Genomic DNA, 19,967 nt, shown 5'->3' with positions numbered 1-19,967 from the left:
CTTGAGATATGTATTGATCAGGTACACAAAACTGAAGAAAAAAAGATTTACTGCAAAGGGGTGGAACCCACTGTACTATCACAGAAAAGAGCTACGAAGTGATAGACGATAGGTGAAATATCTCTTGTGATGAACTGCTTCACTCAGTGAGACTGTCATGAAATTCGAGAAGCTTCACTTAGAGTGGAAATGTGTGAGTCGTTTGCATGCATACGATCTTGGAAACGAGAGCAATAAAAAGAAAAGAGAAACAATCGGGGATGAAAGTAAAAGACGATACTCGGAGAAGCCCGAAATATTGTTTCTCTAATTCTTTTAGGGATCATAAGTTTTCTGCATGCGCGGCAAAAAAGGGGTTGAAAAAGCGAAGAAAGACATTCTTTTTTTTCGTCGGTCATAGAAAGTGTATGCATATTCCAGATACCAGAAAGAATCACTTTTTGTTTTGGGGGCATTTTGCGAAGAACGGCAATACTTCTTTACTGGATGTCAGAGGCTCATTGATTAAAAGGATTCCTAAATCTCCTTGTTTTGCTGTTTTATGAGAAGCACTACATCGGCGCTTACAAAGCGTGCTTCGCACGCTTCGCCTTCGGACGGGAGAAAGTCTGCAAGCCATTGAAAGGAATCTTGATGAAAGAACGTAATATGTGTGGGGTCACGGATGTAGTGCCAGTTACAAAAGCTATCAACTGTACCGTGTACACGTTTTGTCATAATTACCAAAACACCGCCAATGCGGATGCACCTCCACAGCGTGCGAAGCACTGAAAACGGGTCCTGCAAATGCTCAAGAACCTCAGTCGCTGTAATAAAATCATAGTGCCCTTCGCGTTCAAGGAAGTGCCTATTCTCTGGAAAGTAGTATAAATCGTATGCATCCATGGAGAAATTGTAAGGAGCAGTGGAGAGCATGTGCGCTAAAACTTGTACGCGTCCACACCCAAAATCGAGGCCTCGGCGCTGGCCCTGCATCGCTTCAGAATGGGCGTTAGGAGGAAAGAAATCTGCGAGCGGCTTTGCTGCACGAGAGAGAAATTTCTCGTAACCGGCGTCACCAGGAACGTTCTCATGTAAATCGTACAAAGCCTTTTCGTCCGCATTTGACAACACGAAGCGATCGGGTACAAACACAAGATGGCATTGGCTGCATTGATGGTATTCGCGCATCCTGTCTGTGTGAAAGGGCATCACAGAGGGGGATGCGCAGAGGCGACAAGCATATGCGTGCATGTCCCCAAGAGAGAGGAAAGGGGTGCCCAGTCTTGCTCTGAATCGGGGCGGCAAGCTAAATATGTTGCACCTCAAAGAGGGTGATAGGAAGAGGGAGAAAAGGATGACGACATGATAAAGTCTCTTGTGAAACAGAGAAAAACGGCTGTTGAATTCTTTGCATGCTGTGCCTGGTGTTTGGTCTGTGAAGCACAATACCACGCGTATTTGATACGGTCTTTGGAAAGCTGTTGGAAGGATTCCAAGATTTGCTCCGTAGCGCCCCATCGTCTTGTATATCACGTTCAGGTGCCTTGCAGAAAGAGCTCGTTGATGCGTCCTCCCTGGCGCAGTCGGCAGCGCGTTAGGCTGTTAACCTACAGGTCGTTGGTTCGAATCCAACGGGAGGAGTTTTTATTCACTTCCCATTCTTCACTTTTTCTTCAAAAAGTGAAGTCGGCGGCTCGCAGCTGATCCGCGGATTAGATTCCTGACTGCCAAACCAGGGACCCGCCTTGATTTTTGAATGGCGCAGATGTTCTTTTCTTGAGGTGGTAGTTAGATGAAAGGAAAAGCGCACTCCGTGGGGATCGAACCCACGACCACACGGTTAAGAGCCGTGCGCTCTACCGACTGAGCTAGGAATGCTATATTATAGCAGCCTGATTGCCTAGACGCTGCCAGAGATGTGGGCCTTTGCTGGGGAGGAGGGCGCTCTCAGTTAGAGCTGCGCTTGACCGTGTGCATTGGAGGGGGAAAAACACCAAATTAACGGAAAGAACACATTCTCCCACTGATGCCCTTATTTCTGTTGGAAAGCCATGCTTTTCAGAGCAGTAGCAGCGACCACGCTCAGCGCTTCTTTCTGGGCTTGCGCTTAGTGGTTTTTGTATTCGATTGAGTTTGCGCGGCGCACCTCAGCTTCGAAGTGAAACAAGCAAAACTATGAATCACTCCTTTCGAGCTCGAGCATGAAGTCAATAAATCTTCTTTCCTTGCTATGATGTCCTTGTGCATTATTTTTTCTCCTGCTTTTATCCCCCCCTTTGAGTTTCCCACCTGAGCACAAACCACAAAGTGGAAAATACAAACGCTTTGTAGCGGGTGGTATGCGTGGTCTTACGCGTTTTCTAGATGGTTCTCCGACACCACAGTTGGCTTCCACTCGAACTTGAGCCGGATTACAAAGACGGCTACACGTGTGATCACTGTCATCAAGATTTTCTCGAGGCCCCATTTTATCATGAAGAAGCCACTGGTACCGACTACTGTCTCAAGTGTGGTGATGCCGCTGGCTACACGCCGTTTAGCGGTCTCGTTGCGTCACTTTTATTTAGCAGCCAAGACAACGTTCTGCGAGATTCGGATTCAAACGCAATCGCTTTGTTCGCATACAGGGTAGATTTGCAAAGCGCTGGTATCTGCTTTGGAAACGGTGCCAATCTTGTCCTTCACCTGCAAATGAATGGCACTGTGCGAGACGCCATTTTCTACACCATCAAAGAAGGTTCCATAGAATCCAAATTACGTGTCTCGCTAACTGAGCTTTCGCGTCGTTTCTTCTGGCTGAGAAGCGGTATACTCACAGTCTTCGATGTTGAAATACATCTGCACACACTCCCTGTAGTACCGGTGCCATTGGATGACTTTTGCGTCGTAGCGTACGATGTAACTGATAATTTCATTCAGATACGGCTTAACGAGTCATATGTGCAGCTCTTGGACGTGCGCAGCGGCAAGGAAGTCGTTGCTAAAGCAGAAATGCCTGTGTGCGCGTTTTTCGCTCATAGCGTCGATGGATGCTCAAAATCTGAAGCGAGCGACTTGCTGTATGTTTTCCGCAGTGAACCTGGTACGCTGAATAAGTCATAGGTGCACTGTAGCTTGATGTCTCTGTGCTTTATTTGGCAACCTCTATCTCCTTGCTTTAGGGATGGAGCAATCCTCATGAAGACACTTACCTGTGCCGCATTCATAGAAAAGCGTTCTGCCCGCGAGCATATTTGCTTCTGTATCATCACCATCAAAGATTCTCAAGAAAAAAAAATACTTGTTTTTTTTTTTTTCGGACGCGCGGAGCCCTACCTTTTATTGTTCTTCGAATTTTCCCCACCAAAGGTTCGCCCATTTTCCTGTACTGGCTTTTAAACAAAAGTTGCAGATGTCACTGGGATTAACTTCTTATCAGAAAGTTGCACTGCTCTTTCGTTCTCTTAGACCCATTCGTATGACAGTATCGCTCGTCCTACTCTCCCCCTCCCTCTGTGCTTCCACAAAAGAATCTATCGAACAGATCGCGCTTTATCAAAGAAAGGATAATGCGAGCCATTCAAACCCTAGCTATTTTCATTTCTCTTTTTTTTATTGCTCTTGTTGCAAATGCAGACGTAATTCTTCGGCCATGTATCACCACACAGGACATCATAAAAGCCGTTACCGATGGCAACTCAAGTCACTACCTCCTTTTTTATGATTCACTAGATGTCAGCAGCTTAAAGGTTTACAACACTCTATATGCTCTGAAAACAAGGCGCACGATCAACGTTGACGTTCTCGACATTCGTGAGCCACAATCGGCATGGTTACGGTCAAGTTTTGAAGTTGTTTACGTGCCGATGCTCTACTACGTCACATGGACATCAAACGGAAGAAAAGTGCTCGACAGATACCCTTCCGTAGATTTTGGGTCGGTGTCACTTTCCCAATTCATTCAACGGCATTGATCTGGTGTCGTCCCATCTGTTTCAGACTCACTGCGTACTTTCTTATGGCATTTCTCTCTCTTTTGGGGGCAGCAATAGGTAAGAAATAAGTGACAATACCGATATTTTGTATCAAGAGAACTATACCTAAATGCAAAACCAAATGCATTGTGCTCTGTCGCTTCTCGTTTTCATTTCTGCAAGAGTTGAGTCTCTCTCCCTCACTGCCTTTCAAGTAAGGCTTAGATGTGGCTGGTACAAGTCTCCTCGTCTATGTATTTTAGCACATCGACATATTAATGGCGCTTAGTAGCTCACTTGGGAAGTACAAAAAAAAGTGCAACAATGTTCTCTGTTGCATTTACCGTTCTCTAAGCTCTTAGGTATAGAAAAAAATAATTAAAGATTCTCCCATCTCATATTTCCTTTCATCTTATGCATTTTTTTTTTTAGGTGCTCTGTCTCCTTCGAATACACATTATGTCTCAGAGAGACGGGTTTAGATTTGAGGCTAAATTTACCGAACTCTATTGTAGTGCTGCAAGCAATGAAACGGCCTGGTATTCTGCGCCGCCATCCTTATGCCATAGACCCCAAGGTATTTCAAGAGGGGTATAAACAGGGAGCGAAAAAAAGCAAACTCCCAATGATTCAAATAGCAATACATAGTGCTCGCCAGGCGTGGCGAAAGACGCTGGATGTGTTTGCCTTTTTTTTCCCTGAGGGCTACCGTGGTGAACCCGGAAAATAATTTTTTTTAGACGCCAACTAATTTCAGATGTTTGTCCTTGGGTCCCACCTTCCTGGCCAACTACTCAACGGTGCATATTTCTTTCTATCAATTTTTTTTTGGCGTGTACATTCCCTGCCATACAACATGAGCTCAACCCCCCAACTCTACCCGGCCTGCCACACACCCACCGCGGGGTGCGAAGCAGCCATCGAGACACGCGTTACAGCAATGCGCCGACCCGGCCATCTGAGCACGGCCCCTGCCCCAGCCTCTGCACACCACCGCTCCGCAGCTCGCCTCACAGCCGCGCTCATCATGCCGGCCGCCACCCGGTGCATCCTCTTCGGGGTGGCGCGGGCACCCCACACCACTAGGCAGCGAGGACCGGGTGTGGTGCGTTCCAGTCGCGCTGGCACTCTGCCCCCCACACGCAGGCGCAACACGGGTTCGCAGTCGCAGGTCCCCTCCGGCGCAGCGCCACCCACGACCTGGCCGCCGGCATCAGTGGCGGTACGCCGCTCGAACCTAGACACGTCGTAGGTGCCTCACCCTGTCACCACCAGGGGTGGCCCCGCACTGGCAGGGAGAGGGGGGCTGCCTGGCTTCCCCACACAGAGTGGGTACTGGAGCCTGGATACTACGCACGGAGGTGCCCCTCGCCTTCAGGGAACGTAATATCTTTGGAAAAGAAAAAATATGATTGGGTGTGGTCTATCTGGATTTTCTTTGCCACGCTTTTGTTGGGGTGACGTGGCCGCATGAGATAGGTCTCTGCACATTGTTTTGTTACTTTAGCGTTTGAGGCTTCTCTTCGACGATATCTCGTTGTCCTCTCAACTGTTCTTTGCTTACCCTTTCTCTTTTTCTGTGATTGTTGTGCTCGGCATCCCTGATCTCAGCTTCATTAGTAATTTACACAAAGGCAATGATCTTTCTAGAGAAGTTGAAGATGATAGTTGGCCGGAGCGCCGGTTCTCGTGCCGGAAAGGCTCTTACCACCTCCGCTGGAGTGGCGCCGCCAAGGCTTTCTGAAGCGTGGAGTCAAGCAAAGGCGATCACGAACAAGCTCTTCGAGGAGCGAGAGTGGCAGTGTCCATGCGGACACAAGTTTCGTGCTGCCGGGGAGTGGGTTGCTTGTGCGCCGATATACTGCGAGGTACCGTCTTGTCCTAACCCCAAGTACTACATCGATGGACCTGGGCGTGCCCTTCTAGAGGCAAATCCTTCAGGTGTGAAGCTTGAGGAGGTGGTCAACTCAAGGGGTAGCGTCTCGCCTCAGGAGGCTTCTTTCCAGAAGCCTGGAGGTGTTGGCTCGCGCTTTCGATGAGTGTTAGCTCGCTAGAAGAGCTGAGTGATACCTGCGCTTTCAGTTCCTTAGCTCGTACTAAAGGAGGGAAGTGGTTCACTAATTTACACCCGTTAATCCCTTGTGCGTGATCGACAGATGAATCCCACACTTTTATTCATCATCTTTAATCGAAAAAAAAAAAAAAAAACAAATTGTTAAGTGGGCTGTATGTGTGCCTAATGAACGTGCTACCTATGCACCTGAATTGCGAGAGTTATTGCCTGCTGCTGGTCAAACTCCTGTGATTAGTCTGGCAAGCTTAGGTCGCTGCTCGGCAGATTCTATTGATCGTGCTGGTAACTCACAACGATGTTGGCTCTCACTGCCTTGCGGCAGGGCACTCAGCATTTACCTTTTCGTTTCACCACTCCTTCACCCCTAATCGTGATGCCTGAACGTGGCCTACTTGATTCCTGCCCTCTCTATTCTCGCCATGCAGTGTATCTGCAGCGCATTGCACTACACCGCAACACCACTTGTTGGGACTTTCCTGTAGCACTGTGAAGGTGTACTTTTAGTGCTCTGTATGTATTGCCGATCAGTAATAGTGTAACATTTCACCGCTCTTGCTTCCACCTCTTTCATACCCCTTTTTAAGCGCATAAGGCACAACGATAAGGGGAAGGTGAAAACGTCAATGGCTGTCTCTTCAAGTGGCCGAATTGCCGATGTGAACCAGGCGGAACTGACAAAGATTGGGCCAAAGATCGATGACGTCCTCGCTATCTGTCTGGCTAGCTTCGATAGCCTGCGTGATATGGCATTCAAGTTCCAATACGAACAGGCTGCTGAGAAAGCCGCCTACCAAAGTGGCGAGACGAAGCCTGATCCCATGACGCAGCTAATGCATGTGCTACAGCGGATGGTTGATTTGACTTTAGGTACTGCAAGAGCGGTGTACGATCAAACGCTGCTGGAGTGGCGGCGGCGCAAGGGCGAGGGGGGGGCGGACTCGCCGACCTCTCAGCTTGCTTCGTCTCAGTCCACAACGCCACCTAAGGTGCTGCGGAACAGCAGTGTGGAGGATTTTGCGGAAGGCTCTCTTGCATGGATCGAGCGAGGCTCTCATTTGTCTCTTCTCTCCCTCGAGGTCCTCTCCTCTGTTCTGCTTGCTCACCACTATCTTCGCAAAGATTTGCAGAAGTACATGCTAGATTTCAACGCCCTTGACTATCTCGAGAAAGTATTTAGTATGGAACGTGATCACGAGTTGTGCTACTTTCCAGAGGGCTTCAAGACCGAGTGCATGCGCCTTATAGCCAATTTGACTCACAACAACGTCGATGTGAGCGCGGCGCTTGTCGAGCGCGACACGTTTCTCTTCAACATCCTCTCCGCTACTCAGATTGACGAGGAGAATCCAGGCATGGTAGAGTGGGCCGAGTTTGCCATTCGTAACATCTGCGAATCATCCTCAGCAGCGCGGGAAAAGATACGAAAGCTAGCTCCGCAAGGTGTCGCAGAGCGAAGTCGTGGAATTCTTGCTGGACGGTGCAGCTACTCCTTCTCCAGCAGTGGGAAGGTTCAACTTCACACTCAAAAGCCACGCCTAGACTAGTCGGCACGCAGCCTCTGTCGGCGGAAGTGTCTAGTGCTTACCCTCTCGATCACTACAAGCGAGGCAATCCCACCAATGTGCGCCGTCGTCGTCACATTCATGTCTACTGTAACCATCGAACTACACCCTTCTTTTCCGCTTCATTGCACCGGTAAGTGTTTTTGCCTGATGTTTGTGTCTTTAGTTTTGCCTCCTTGCCTTGTTTCCTTCGCTGTTTTCATTCTACCTTTTCTTTTCTTTGACAACCTTTGACGGGAAGGAGCGAGGGAGAATGGGCCGAAAGACACTAGGGTGCTGAGAGGTCTGAGTCAAGGCACTCTCCGCCATTCCAATGGCATGCTTCTCCAAGCACTCATCTTCTCTTTACCCCATTATGTTCATCTCAGATCTCGAGGAATCAAGTGATGGTAAGCATTTGGGTTTTCCCCAATATACTCTCTTGATTACCCGCCATGACAGCGATCCTTGGGTGACGGAAAAGAGGGACACATAAGTCTACCTGTTCGTGCGTAGTGTTACCTGGTGATACCATCAAGGCAGCAATCCTCATTGATAGCTTTACCCAGGCTAGAGGGATCGTGGGCGCGAGCGGAGGGATACCAAATTGGTACGCTCTTGCACGGAAATGGGAGACTTGCCTGTTAGGACGAGTTGGGAAGATGTATTGGAGTGCGCCATGCCTATCTTCTGACACAATTCTCTTTTTTTAATCGTCTGCATCCTCTCCACAACGCATTCGCTCCATTTTGTTTTCTCACCTGGGTGTGGGGCGGTATCCCACCGCTTTCAGTTTTTTTCGGCTGAGTCTCAGATCCTAGCTCATAAATTTCCGTGAAATGGACTACCAAGGCTCGTTTGTAGACCCTTTCTGTTGTGCTGTAGGCTCTCATATCAGGCGACTGCCGCACTTGTGGCAGTCGCCTGAGCCGAGCGGTGAAGTGCACAAATGTGTGACGTATCCGATCTCTATCACAACTTTCTCTTATCCTCCCCGTACCACTTTCTCTCCCTCCTCCTATTTGCGCAATCGCATTTCAGTCTATTATTGCACCCTGTCACGTCTACCTGCGCGTAGGACGTTAGCGGAGAAGAGGATCCTTCATGCATGCCTCTCCCCGCGCCAATGCGTTCTCGAGCGCAAGTGTGCAGGCCGCCGCTCTGAAGGAGTGGAGGAAAAGCAGCTCAAAGCACAAGGAAGCAGCGAGCTCGCTGCGGCAAAAGGTGCGGCAACTCAAGAGTGACGCAGAAGCTTGTCGCCGTGCTGTCCAGTGGATGCACGAGCGCGACGTTCTCAATGCTAAACAGGAAACATGCGAGGCGGCGCTGGTTGCGATGGAGAAGGGTCTTGGTAATGCAGTGTCAGACGCCGACAATGAGTGCCACCACCGGGAACTTTCCGCGCTGAAGATTTTCCTGTCCCAGCAGCTGACAGAGGTTGATGCGCTGCTGTGCACATCCACTGCACAAGAATCTCAAAATAGTTCTAGCTCAACTGCGGAGGATCGGGTCGCTCACATTCGCGAATGGATTGCGGCGGAGCTCACAAAGTGCGAGACGAACATGGCGGCACTTGCTAAGCCTTCTGCGGACCTCGAGCACCAGCCGAACGCCGTTGCCGAGTGCCGTGCTGTTGCCCGACAAGCACAGCTGACATTTGCGGCACTGTGCGACAGCTACCACCCAGCACACCAGCTGCGCGATACCTTTGAGGCCGCGTTGAAGAACGTGGAGGAGGAGGTGTTGGCTCGTATCAAGGACGCTAGCGTTTCCACAGCTATCGCAACGCCGCCAGATGTGCTTCAGACCGTGGAGCTCATCGTGAGGATGGGACAGCACGCACGACAGTTTGATATCTCAGCAGCCACCATGGCGGCCTTGACAGAACGGGTATCGGCGGTATATCCGGGCATGCCTTCCGCTCAGGTTCATGTGGCCATTGAAGAGTCTATAGCACTTCGGAAAGAGCGAGTGCTCTCGCAGGCTGCCATGTCAGACTTCCAGCGAGTAAACGCCTCTCTTTTGTCCTCATGCGAGTCTGCGTTTCTTGTTGCTCAGGAGTCGGCAAAGCAGCGGCAAGAGAAGACGGAGGCTGCGCGGCAGCGTGTTGCCGCACAAAATCAGCGCCACGCACACCTTACAGCGGAGCGTGCCGCTTATGAGGCTGTGCTGCGACACCGTCAGAGCATCGAGGTGCAGATGCAAGCAGCGGTGGCGGCGAAGGAGAAGGCTCTGCAGGCAAAGCGTGCGATCGAATTTCAAGAGCGCCTCCGTCTCTTTGAGGCGTACGAAGTACAGCAGGCGGCGCTGCGGCAGAAGGAGCGGGAGCTGGCGGAGCTGCAGGCTCAGGCACTGGAGGAGGAGAAAGCAGCGCGCATGCACCGCAACGAAGAGCGGGTCAAGTACCGACGCCAGCGAGACGAACAGCGGCACTATGAGCAGAAGAAGCACGAGCACGAACTGCTCGCGCTGAGGGCCAAGAGGCAGGAAGCGTTGCAGCGGTTCTTCGCTTCCGTCGATAAACAAATCGGTGTGGAGACTGACCCGCGTCGTCTCCTCAAAGCGACCACCTCGAGCGCGCAAGCGAAGCAGTACACTACGCTTGCCCAAGCCACGAGGCCGTCCATCTCGGGCTTCTCTGACGAAGAAATTATGAAGGATCCACGGGTGCGACTGTATCATGCGCTGCTTGCTGCCGGGCTGCACACCACTCCATATGGGCGAGAGATGGCGACCCGTGGATACCGCGTTTCTCCTGCCCAGCAGAGCAGCGAGGGAAATCCCCTGCGAAGCGAGTTCTCGTGATGGTGCGGAGAGGCCACTCGCTAGTCCTGCGGCGAGGCAGAAACGCAGAGATGGAGTTCGTCGCATATTCTTTACGTCACCTCCTCCCCCGCGTCGGCACTGAGGCTGCGAAGGCACTGCCTCCGATATCCGCACGATCAAACGACTGCTTTCGACGGCTTTATACATCCGAGTTTATCAGTTGCTACAGCCACCACTGCTGGCACATTCACTAACGTTGCCACTCTTAATACGACGCACTGCTCTTCACACAAGCTTCTTCGTCTCGCTTCTGCGCATTGCGGCTCCCAGCCTAGCCGCAGGTTTTTCATTGCTGCGCAAAAAAGAATGCCCGAGGTGCAGCTGAGGCGAAGAATTCCAGTTTTTCTCTGCTTCAGGTGGGTGAAGAATGAGTGCACACGCACACACCTACTTCAGAAAAGTAGTGCCGCCAATAGCCTTCAAATACGCTTACTGCGCTGCCGCTTGGCAGAACAGAGGCTCTGTGCTCTCGGTCACACGCACATTTTGTCGCTGCAGTTTTCGCCCCCCTCCGTTGCGTTGCTTCGCTTCCTGCACGCTCGTTTCGTCTTTCCCTCGCCCAAATTTTGCGCTCTTTTCGTGTTGTTGCCCGCATTCTGTTTCCCTGTCGCGCATTTACCGTGATTGATGCACCAATCGCCCCACTGCACTGCTATGTCATGCCATCCGCCTCGTGTCTTCCCCTCCCTCCCTTCCGCCTCTTAGCAACTGCCCTCAGTCTCTCTCTCTCTCTGCCTCCCTCTCCTCTCTTTTCTTCTCTCACCCCCCCCCCCACCACACTCGTTCACGCCACACACCTATCCCCCGGCTCACCTGCTCTACGCTGGTTGTCTCTGCACACGCCATGGTCATCCTGGGAGGTGTCTCGAAGGGGAAAAAAGGAAGCCACAGCGAACGCCACAAACTCCTCCCATCGTTATTTCGACTGCTTAGTTCCTTTGCTATCAGAGTAAGTATTTCGCATTGCCAAGGCATTCGCTGTTGCTGAGCGTGTGCGTACTTTGTAAGTCGGGTGTATCACTCAACCCCCCCCCCACCCCACCCCTCTTCTCTCACCCAACCCCTTTTCAGTACCGTTACGTTGTCACACCACTCGCACCCGCTTCTCCCCCCTCTTCCCCCCCCCCCCCACCATTTCCCCTTACAACGAAAGCCCTTGGACAAAGTGAGTGATACATCGGCACTCGCATACGTCTAGAAGCAGAGGTATACACGCCCCAGCGCACAGGCCTCCCTCAGACGGCTACTCTTTCTGCACGCTCTCACGCGAGCTCTCCATTCCTCTGTAGTTCTTCTTACAAGTATTTCACGTTTGTTTGTGCGCACGTGTGGGCGTGGGCGGGTGGGCGATCTCGTCATACCCCCGCCTTTTTCCGTTCTTCCCCTTCCCATCGTGCGTGCGTACTGCCTACATGCGAAAAGAAAACCACACGAGGGGATCTGTAGATGAATGACAGAGTTTAATAGAATAGATGACGTAGATGCATTCTGCCTGAAGCTCTACTCGGGAGACAAGGGAGCCACTTTGAAAGTGACTGTTGATGGATGGCGCCGCATTATCGATGAGATCGGACTGAGCCTGCTGATGGCAGTCCTGCAGCAGTCCACAAGCGCATACTCTATAATGTTTGTGTCTCGTGCAGCATCAGAGTGTTTGGAAACGTTGTTTGGTGATGCAGAAGAGCTGACGCAGTTTACGCTGAACGTGTATGAGCTGCTGTGCGTTCGGGATGCCGGGCTGAACGCGGCGGCTAAGCTGGCGCTGCGCCGACTCGTGTGTGTGGCCGTTCAGCGGGGTTATCAGTACTCCCACACGCTGTCCCAGATGCCGTCAAGTGTGTGCGCATCGTGCTCCTCCTCGATGGAAACCAATGATCAAGGCGATCGGCTGCGGGTAGGCTGCGAGGTGCTTGCTGACCTTGTCATCACGCTGAGTGAGCGGCGCATGACCACCTTTGCCAGCGACGTGAGCATCGCGAAGTCCTTCCGCGATGATCACCTCCTCACTGTTTTCCGATTAGCCGTGCGAGTAGTGAAAGAGGTGCAGCCAAGCTGTCGCACGGTCGTGGCAGCTGGACTTAGGCTAGCGCATCACGTTCTGGAGTTCGACTTCGCGTGCGACACCATTCAAACGGAAGCCGAGGAGAATCCGATGGCGAGAACGTATCCAGACGACTGGGCAGCGGACCTCCTGGACCTGCAGCTAATGAACCGGTTGTGGTGCCTGTACCGAATTCCCGACCTGGAGCCGGACGTGGCGCACACACTGCTGGAGGTGCTGACCTCGCTGGTAAGCCTGCGAAAATCGTTCTTCACTGACGTCGAGCTGCGACCGCAGTGGTACGCGATAGTCCTGCTACAGACGCACCTTGTCATGGAGAACTTCCTGCACCTGGAGGACGAAGAGACGCTCAGTTGCTTTGCGCGACTTCTCAATCGCGTGAAGCCCAACTGCGACCTCAGTGAGCTCATGCAGCTGGTGGAGTTCTCGTCGTGGCTGCAGTCTCTGTGCAACTTCACGAGGCAGTGCCTGACCAACTGGAAGCACGCCTCAGCGTCGCTGCTGTCTCTACTGAGTGTGTGGGGGCGCCTCATCGAAGCCAAGTCATACGCCAAGCAGGATACGGTGGAGATGCTGCACTGTGGCTTGCAGGTAGTTAGCGCCTATCTCGAATGTCTGCACAGCCGTGTACAAGCGTTCACGATGGCGCTGGCTAAGCTCGTGAGCAACAACAGCGCCGCCGTGCGACTGGCGAACTCCAATAGCATGTCAGTGGAGTACATCCTGGACGACGACGAGGAGGGGGTCCGACTTGAGGTTGAGTTTCTCCTAAAGGTAGTGATGGGGTGCGGTGATGAGGGCTGGAAGATAATTGAGGCCAACTCGGAGCGGGTCAGTCAATCCGTACTGGTGCACGTGCGCCTGAACACATCTGCTTTCTCGGCTAACCACATCGTGCTCATGGAGGAAGCAGCGTGGTCTCTGCATCTTCTCAGCGCCGCACTGCACTCCGACGGCGCTATCGACAGGGGAGCTGTCCGCGTTCTTGCCATGCTCCTGCACAGCCTCGTACTGCTTCAGCGCTTCTCAACTCACGTTGGATTTCTCGATAGCGCCCCCAGCCCTGTTCGGGGGCATGTCGCGGCGGCAACCACACGCGTTCTCGCCGCGATCCTTTCCAAGACCGTATCGGTGTACGTAGTGTCCAACCGTAAGACCTCCGCCTTTGTGGAGCAGCTCAGCAGTCAGCTTCGGCAATGTGGGGAGATGGACACGTCAAGCACGTTTGGTGCCTACTTTCTGAACGTTGCCGTCCACGCACTGTGGACGATACTCAGCGCGACGAACGTGTCCGACGAGGTGCGCGTGGACGCACTGCAGCTTCTGGACGAGTGGACCTCCACCTCCAGTGTCCTGCGTCTGCTCAAGGAGACGCGCTCGTATACGTACCTAATGAACCTCCACAATGAGTCCATCCCAGCCCCACTGCAGCACCCGGTAGCGCTCAAGGCGCGGTACCTGTTTATCCGATGTGTGGCACAGGTGCGCTTTCTCGACGCCACCACGCTCACAGATTCTGTGTTGAGCACCCTAATGGAGCCAGTGCTGGCGCGCATTTCACAGTCAGTGTATGCGGCCGCCACTGAAGGGCCTAGCGCGGAGAGCACTGACCGCCTGACGCTGGCGCTCTGCGACATGCGCGGTATCCTGAGCTGCACTGAGCGCCGACCGTATCGAGTGGTGATGGACATGATCGAACCTTTTCTGTATCCCATGGCCGACGCCGTGTTACACGAGAACAGCTGTGGCGAGGAGACTGTAGCGCAGCTCCTGGAGCTGGTGAATGAGATGGCTCTGAACAAAAACCAGCGCATCGTTTTTGGGGCACAGAGCGCAAAATCCGTCCACATCTTTCGCTATGTGAGCCGGGTGGTGGTACGCTCCGCGCGGCTCGCTCATCTTGTGCTCGAGGGCAGCGCAGCGCGACCAAGCACACAGACCTCGCCGCCGCCGCTGGTGGAGTGGGGATGGAAAGTGATGCGGCTAGGCCTCTCGGCAGCTCACCATATTTTGCAGGGAGGGTGGTGCAACTTGGGAGTATTGCAGCTCTACGAGGACACGGCGCTCACCAACCTGCTGTCCAGTGTATGGGGCCTGCTGTGCAAGTTGCCTATACAAGAGTGCATAGTGCGTTCGAAGGTGTGCACGGCTGTGATCAAGGTGGTGAACGTGCTGGCCGCGCGTTTCTTCCACGACTTCTGGGCGAAACAGCCGCCGCCGGAGGTGTTCACCGTCATTGCCATTGTGGAGTCGCTGGCCTTCCCGGCCAGCGTCAACGCCGTCGAAGCTGCGCTGCAGAATGACGCGCTGCAGGCAATGGACCGCCTCGTGAACTGCTGTTGGGTGCGCACAGCGTATCCGGTAGAGGAGTTGCAGCAGGCGGCCATCATGAAGTCGACGCTTCTGCGGGCAGACGCGATGGTGTTTCACCGCCTCGTCACGTGCACGCTCGAGCGCTCCGTAGCGGTTGACAACCACAGAATGCGGAAGCTGCTGCTTCCACTGTTCTACGTGGAGGGAAGCGCTGTGGGTGAGGTGGCGCAGTACTTTTGCTCCCGTGCCACGACGCCGGCTGCCGCGCACGCGTTGCACGTACAGTTCTCAGATATTCAGCGCCACGTCACTGAAAACGGCGACATCACGAGCAAGACAATGGATGTGCTTGCAAACGCCCTGCACACACTCATGAACACGCTGAAGGAATCGCTCTAACACGTCGACGACGGCGCCGGCGTGCCATGCAGCAGCAAGAGCCTCACCAACACGCATGACGGAAGAGTGACGAATGACCCTATTACGGAAGTATTGTACTTCGCGTCTGGCGTAAAAGTGACAGTGTAAAGTGCTGAGAGGCGTTGCCAGCGCAGAGGTGGTAGGGGAGGGGACGCTGTTGTCCAATGGGGGTCCGCCTTCTCTCTCTAGAGCACTCTGCGCTGAGAAATAAGGTGCTCACACATCCATACACAGAGGCACGCGCGAGCACAGACGCCGTATTCCCTTTGTAGTGAAGAATCGCACTCTCCCCCCCCCCCCCCCCCCCGGCTCCCTCATCCTTCTCTCCCCCACCGCTACATCGGCAACTAATCCACAGCCCAAAGGAAGAAAACGCTTTGATTTGACAAATGTGCCTCCCTTCCCCTCCTCCCCAGCGCACCCTCTGCCTGTGGCACTGGAAAAGATGAAGGCGGTGTGGAAGTGCAGAGAGACGCGTGACTCACTCTCTCTCCCTCTTGATTTCCACGCATGTACGTGCAAATGTCTGCAGGTGTTTGAGGTCAGAGATGAGAGGGAGACGAGGACGGGGTGGAAATGTTCACTCGGAGTGAACAGCAAACATATCACAGTCGCTCATAGTCGTGAACTGCGGTACCTCTCTGCTAGGCTCAAAAGAGGGCAAACGACTGGCAAAGATAAACGGACGCGTGTGGACCGCTGTGCTGTATATCTTTGGTGCAAATCCTCTTCGCTCGCACCTCCTCCCCTCCGCCGCCGCCCTATTTTTCCCTCCTCGCCTTGATTTTGCAAGCCGCACATACGCGTCTCTACCTCTCCCTTCCTGCTTTCTGTGCCCACCCTCTCTGTGTACTCGCCGCCCCCCCCCCTCCCTCCCTTTCACGTGATTCACCTTGTTGTGCCCATGCAGAAGTTAGAAGAAGAGGCAAGGAAAAAAGAGGCAGCGACTTCTCGTTGACTTGCGCTAAGGGTAGCAGCGCCGCGACATTCCTCTCCTGCGTACAGAAGAACGAAACCTCCCACATGATCGCTCTCCCTCAGTTGTTCCCACTTGCTTTATTTGGGAGACTTGACCGACGCACAGACGTGGCCGTCCTTCACACCCACCTACCCCTCCCCCTCGCCCTACTGCTCTCCCTCTCTTCCCCGCTCTCACAGCCTCGGGCGTGCTATCCTTGCCGTGCATAGGACAGGAGAAGGGGCAAAGGACGCTGCTCAGCGCTTCCTCTCTTCTCTTTTGCACTAGCATTCCCTCATATTTTGTTGCTTGTCAGCGTTCGCACCTCGTGGGGTGCGACGCACACACACGCACCTAGGCAGACAGGTCAAAAGCTCTGCGTAAGGACGGTGTGTGTGGATCGTCCAAGGGTAATTGCCTAGTATGCTGCAAGGCTACAGTCGACGAGGGGCGCGTTTTCTGCGCCGGCCGTGTGGCGTCACCGCGGTGACTGTAGCCTCGCAACCTGCAACTTTCGGAGAAGCACCAAAGATGGCCCTGATGAGCAGCATAGTGCACGCGTCCGTGCGTCCCTTCTTCACTGCTACGCCGTTGTGCCTCGCACGGCGCCTCGCTGGTAATCAGCGCCGGCAGCGCAATCGCGAGCCAACCAAAGGCGACTGGCAATGCCAGTGTGGCGAAGTCAACTACTACTCCAAGCGCGAGTGCTACAAGTGTGGTGCTCCCGCCCCACCCCTTCCCCCTGGCGTTCGCCGCCCCAACCTGCCAGGTGAGGATCCGCATGATTGGGCCTGCCCGTGTGGCCAGATGAACTTTAGAGGCTCCGTCTTGTGCCACAAGTGTCAGCAGCCAAAGCCGGTGCCTCCGCCGCTGCCTGGGAAGGAGACGACCCTGTGGACGTGCCCCAAGTGCAAAGGTGTCAACCGCAACACCCGCAAGTTCTGCTTCAAGTGCTCGGTGCCGTCACCGTTAGTCGAGTTTAAGCCGCAACAGTAGCACGATCTGACGCCTGGAGTGCTGTCGCAGCTCGCGCATGCCTTGTTGTGCGACTGTCGCGATGGTGCCACTGCACCTGCAGCAGCCAATGCGTTAGATTAGCACGCGTCAAAGCTGCTCGAAGCAGAAGCGCACATGTGTCCTTTTCCCTCCCCCACCCCCACCCCTCGGAGGGAGGGGAGGCCTTCTTCCTTATATGATGGAATCCACGCAGCCAATTAGCGATGAGAGAACGGAGTGGCGGTGTTCTGCTTCCCCCCTCCTCCGGGGTTGTGTCTCAGTTTCTCTGCCTCCGGCGCATACCCACACGCACACGCGTCCTCGTGCGTGCATGAGGACACCCTCTTCCACGCCTTCATGTGCACATGCGAGAAGTGCACTCTCACACCGTAACGCAAACAGAAATAGAGGAAATGGAAGTCCAGAAAAGGGAGGAAAATGTGCAAAAGGCTTCCGTAGGCCGTGCGCTGCACCGTCCGCTCGGAGAGATGCGCCTGGGTCGCATCGTGAGGAGGGGGGCGCAAGGGGAATGCTGCGGGATTCTACAGCTGGTGGGAGCTTCTTTTCAAAGGAAGGCTGTCCTTTGCGTGCAAATCACGTTGAACGTACCACTCTCTCCCTCTTCCTCGTGCAATCCCTTCCTCCTTCCTTCACCACCAGCTGCATCTATTCCTGACTCTTTCCCTCTCCCTATGCACCAGCATCTCCCTGCAAAGAACCTGCGGTGTTTTCTGCTCCTGCTTCTCTGCCTCTTCATCGTACCCTCTTCCCCTCTCTCGCTTCGACTAGCACTCGGTTACCGCCTCGGTGCCCTGAAGCACCTCGTTATTCGACGTCCCTCCCCAGTTGCACCTCAACGCACGCTCGCCACATTTGATTTTGCCGCCGCTGTTGCTAGTGCTGCTGCAGCTCTCAAACCTTTGCTCGCTGCCCCCACCCTTACTTCCACTTGGGGGCATACCCACTCTTTTGGAGTACTTACGTCGCTGACTGTAGTTGAGCGCTTGTGGATCTCAGTACTCAGACCTGTAAACCAACTTCTGTTTTGCTGTCTCCCCACCCCCGTTCTACTGCGCTCATCGCTCTTTCTGCATTGCGCGAGCGTCCACCAAAGGTACACGCCCCCCCCCTCTCCGTGCAGCCCCTCATCTACAAACACCCACGCGCCAATGGACTCCTCGTCGCAGGTACAAGACGTGTTTACTGCGGCCAATAGCCGCGGAACTGCAGCCGCGAGCTCCGCCAACAACGCCACTAGCGTTTCGAACCCGATGAACACCAAGACTAAGAAGCAGCTCTTCATGTTACAGCGGGCGGAGCGACTGAAGGACCCCAAGGTGCGCAAGATGGGTATCGATCGCGAGGCCTTGGATGCACAGGTGCGTGAGAAGGAAGCACTGCGCCAGCTGGAAAAAGAGAGGAACGACTACTATGACCGCCAGGCGCTCCTGATGGACCGCCATGCATGTGCACTGCAGCAGGAGGTGAATGCCATTCGAGCAGCTCGAGAAAAGGAGCTGCAGGACTACCGCCAGACCTTTCAGAAGAAAGAGATGGGCCGCGAGTGGGACCTTAACGACCCAGAGACGCGGCGCAAGGAGTTGCCGGCACGCGTTGGCGATAACGACCCGCGCAACGGACCGTCATCTATGCAGAAGTTTGAAGGTGAGGATCTGGACTACGCGGCACGCAGAGCGGCACAGCAGCTCCAGCAGCGGCAGTGGGCGCAGCAGCAGGTGAATGAGAAGCTCGCGAAAAAGTGGATGGAGCAGGAGCGCGACCGAGCTTTCGACGACCGAAACGAGGAGGTGAACTACCGCCTGTACGAGGTTGAGAAAAAGGTGGCAGAGCAGCGCAGGCTCATGGAGAAGAATGGCGCTGACTTCAATCGTGCGCTCGCCGAGCAGCACCGACGCGAGGCTTTGCGTGCCAGGGAGGAGGACACACGCCTTGGACTGGAAGAAATCGCGTACCAGATGGACAGTGACTTCCTCAACGAGCGCGAAACCGTAGTTGGCGAGCGTGGCGCCACCGTCAAGGCGGAGCGCTACAAAGGTATGACAGCGAAGCAGAAGGCCCTCCTTCGATCCGGCCAAGACGAGCAGCTCCGTGAGCTCCGCCGCCGTCGTCTGCTAGAGGTGGAGGAGAAAAAGCAGTGGTCACAGCAGGAACACATGCAGCTGCGAATGGCAAACGCCCTCGACCGCCAGCGTGAGCGCGAACGCCGGGCCGAGCGCGAGAAGCTGGCGGAGACCCACAAGATGCAGTCCCAGGCAGCAGCACAGCGCAAGGCTGAGTTAGACGAACTCTACAAGAACGCTGTAGACGAGGACTACTTCAAGTACTGGGATCGGTGCTTGTAGTCGCTACATCTGCAGAGACTTGAGCTGATGCTGGCAGTGGTAATTTTGGCCACTGTGTACTGACCCTGTGCGCTTCGCCTTCTCTTTTTACCTCCATTTTTAGACAATGTACCAAACCCCTTTGTTTCTTCGGCAATGTGTGCATGTGCGTCTGTGTCATGGCGAGATGCGGCTCTAGCAGCCTATGTATAGTATGAATGTCCCTTGTTCGGCGAATGCCGGTCTCCGTTTGCCAGCTGAGGTGACACACGGTCTTGTTTGTCTTTCTTTCCTTTTCGTCGTCATGTTCCATTCGCCCTCCTCGTGACGCTCAACACGGGTCCTACAACGGTGGTGGAAAGCGGCATGCAGCGACGTATCTGGGCAGAAATGCTGGCGCGACTAGCCCGTCGCATGCACCTCTCATTTCAGTATGTCTTTGGTCACTGGGAACGGGAGCCGAAGGATAAGGTGGACACTCTTACTGAATCGAGAGCGCC

General features: G+C 53.9%; 7 protein-coding genes, 2 non-coding genes and 1 pseudogene across 10 annotated transcripts; 8 read left to right on the top strand and 2 right to left on the bottom strand.

Annotated features, from left to right (window-relative positions):
* Positions 1 to 516: 516 nt before the first annotated feature.
* Positions 517 to 1,233, bottom strand: LBRM_10_1370 (conserved hypothetical protein; the record flags this gene model as incomplete). The annotated part of the gene is made up of 1 exon (XM_001562854.1): positions 517 to 1,233. The coding sequence occupies one exon, from the start codon at positions 1,231 to 1,233 to the stop codon at positions 517 to 519; it is 717 nt and encodes a 238-aa protein (XP_001562904.1).
* A 317-nt stretch (positions 1,234 to 1,550) lies between these two features.
* LBRM_10_tRNA2 lies at positions 1,551 to 1,623 on the top strand. The gene has a single exon. It is a non-coding gene; the product is annotated as a tRNA-Asn (tRNA).
* Positions 1,624 to 1,787: 164 nt separating this feature from the next.
* Positions 1,788 to 1,860, bottom strand: LBRM_10_tRNA1. The gene has a single exon. It is a non-coding gene; the product is annotated as a tRNA-Lys (tRNA).
* A 486-nt stretch (positions 1,861 to 2,346) lies between these two features.
* On the top strand, positions 2,347 to 3,084 carry LBRM_10_1360 (hypothetical protein; the record flags this gene model as incomplete). Its single annotated transcript, XM_001562853.1, has 1 exon — positions 2,347 to 3,084. The coding sequence occupies one exon, from the start codon at positions 2,347 to 2,349 to the stop codon at positions 3,082 to 3,084; it is 738 nt and encodes a 245-aa protein (XP_001562903.1).
* Positions 3,085 to 5,572: 2,488 nt separating this feature from the next.
* Positions 5,573 to 5,974, top strand: LBRM_10_1350 (annotated as a pseudogene). Its single transcript has one exon. A coding segment is annotated over exon 1 (402 nt).
* A 658-nt stretch (positions 5,975 to 6,632) lies between these two features.
* On the top strand, positions 6,633 to 7,553 carry LBRM_10_1340 (conserved hypothetical protein; the record flags this gene model as incomplete). Its single annotated transcript, XM_001562851.1, has 1 exon — positions 6,633 to 7,553. One exon carries the CDS (start codon positions 6,633 to 6,635, stop codon positions 7,551 to 7,553), a length of 921 nt encoding a protein of 306 aa, XP_001562901.1.
* Positions 7,554 to 8,654: 1,101 nt separating this feature from the next.
* On the top strand, positions 8,655 to 10,355 carry LBRM_10_1330 (conserved hypothetical protein; the record flags this gene model as incomplete). Its single annotated transcript, XM_001562850.2, has 1 exon — positions 8,655 to 10,355. One exon carries the CDS (start codon positions 8,655 to 8,657, stop codon positions 10,353 to 10,355), a length of 1,701 nt encoding a protein of 566 aa, XP_001562900.1.
* A 1,606-nt stretch (positions 10,356 to 11,961) lies between these two features.
* LBRM_10_1320 (conserved hypothetical protein) lies at positions 11,962 to 15,150 on the top strand (the record flags this gene model as incomplete). The annotated part of the gene is made up of 1 exon (XM_001562849.1): positions 11,962 to 15,150. The coding sequence occupies one exon, from the start codon at positions 11,962 to 11,964 to the stop codon at positions 15,148 to 15,150; it is 3,189 nt and encodes a 1,062-aa protein (XP_001562899.1).
* A 1,402-nt stretch (positions 15,151 to 16,552) lies between these two features.
* On the top strand, positions 16,553 to 17,125 carry LBRM_10_1310 (conserved hypothetical protein; the record flags this gene model as incomplete). The annotated part of the gene is made up of 1 exon (XM_001562848.1): positions 16,553 to 17,125. One exon carries the CDS (start codon positions 16,553 to 16,555, stop codon positions 17,123 to 17,125), a length of 573 nt encoding a protein of 190 aa, XP_001562898.1.
* Positions 17,126 to 18,396: 1,271 nt separating this feature from the next.
* On the top strand, positions 18,397 to 19,488 carry LBRM_10_1300 (flagellar protofilament ribbon protein-like protein; the record flags this gene model as incomplete). The annotated part of the gene is made up of 1 exon (XM_001562847.1): positions 18,397 to 19,488. One exon carries the CDS (start codon positions 18,397 to 18,399, stop codon positions 19,486 to 19,488), a length of 1,092 nt encoding a protein of 363 aa, XP_001562897.1.
* Positions 19,489 to 19,967: the final 479 nt, after the last annotated feature.

The sequence above is a fragment of the Leishmania braziliensis genome, chromosome 10, assembly GCF_000002845.2.
Source record: "Leishmania braziliensis MHOM/BR/75/M2904 complete genome, chromosome 10".
Classification (NCBI taxonomy): Eukaryota; Euglenozoa; class Kinetoplastea; order Trypanosomatida; family Trypanosomatidae; genus Leishmania; species Leishmania braziliensis.
This window is presented reverse-complemented; position numbering and strand designations above follow the sequence as displayed.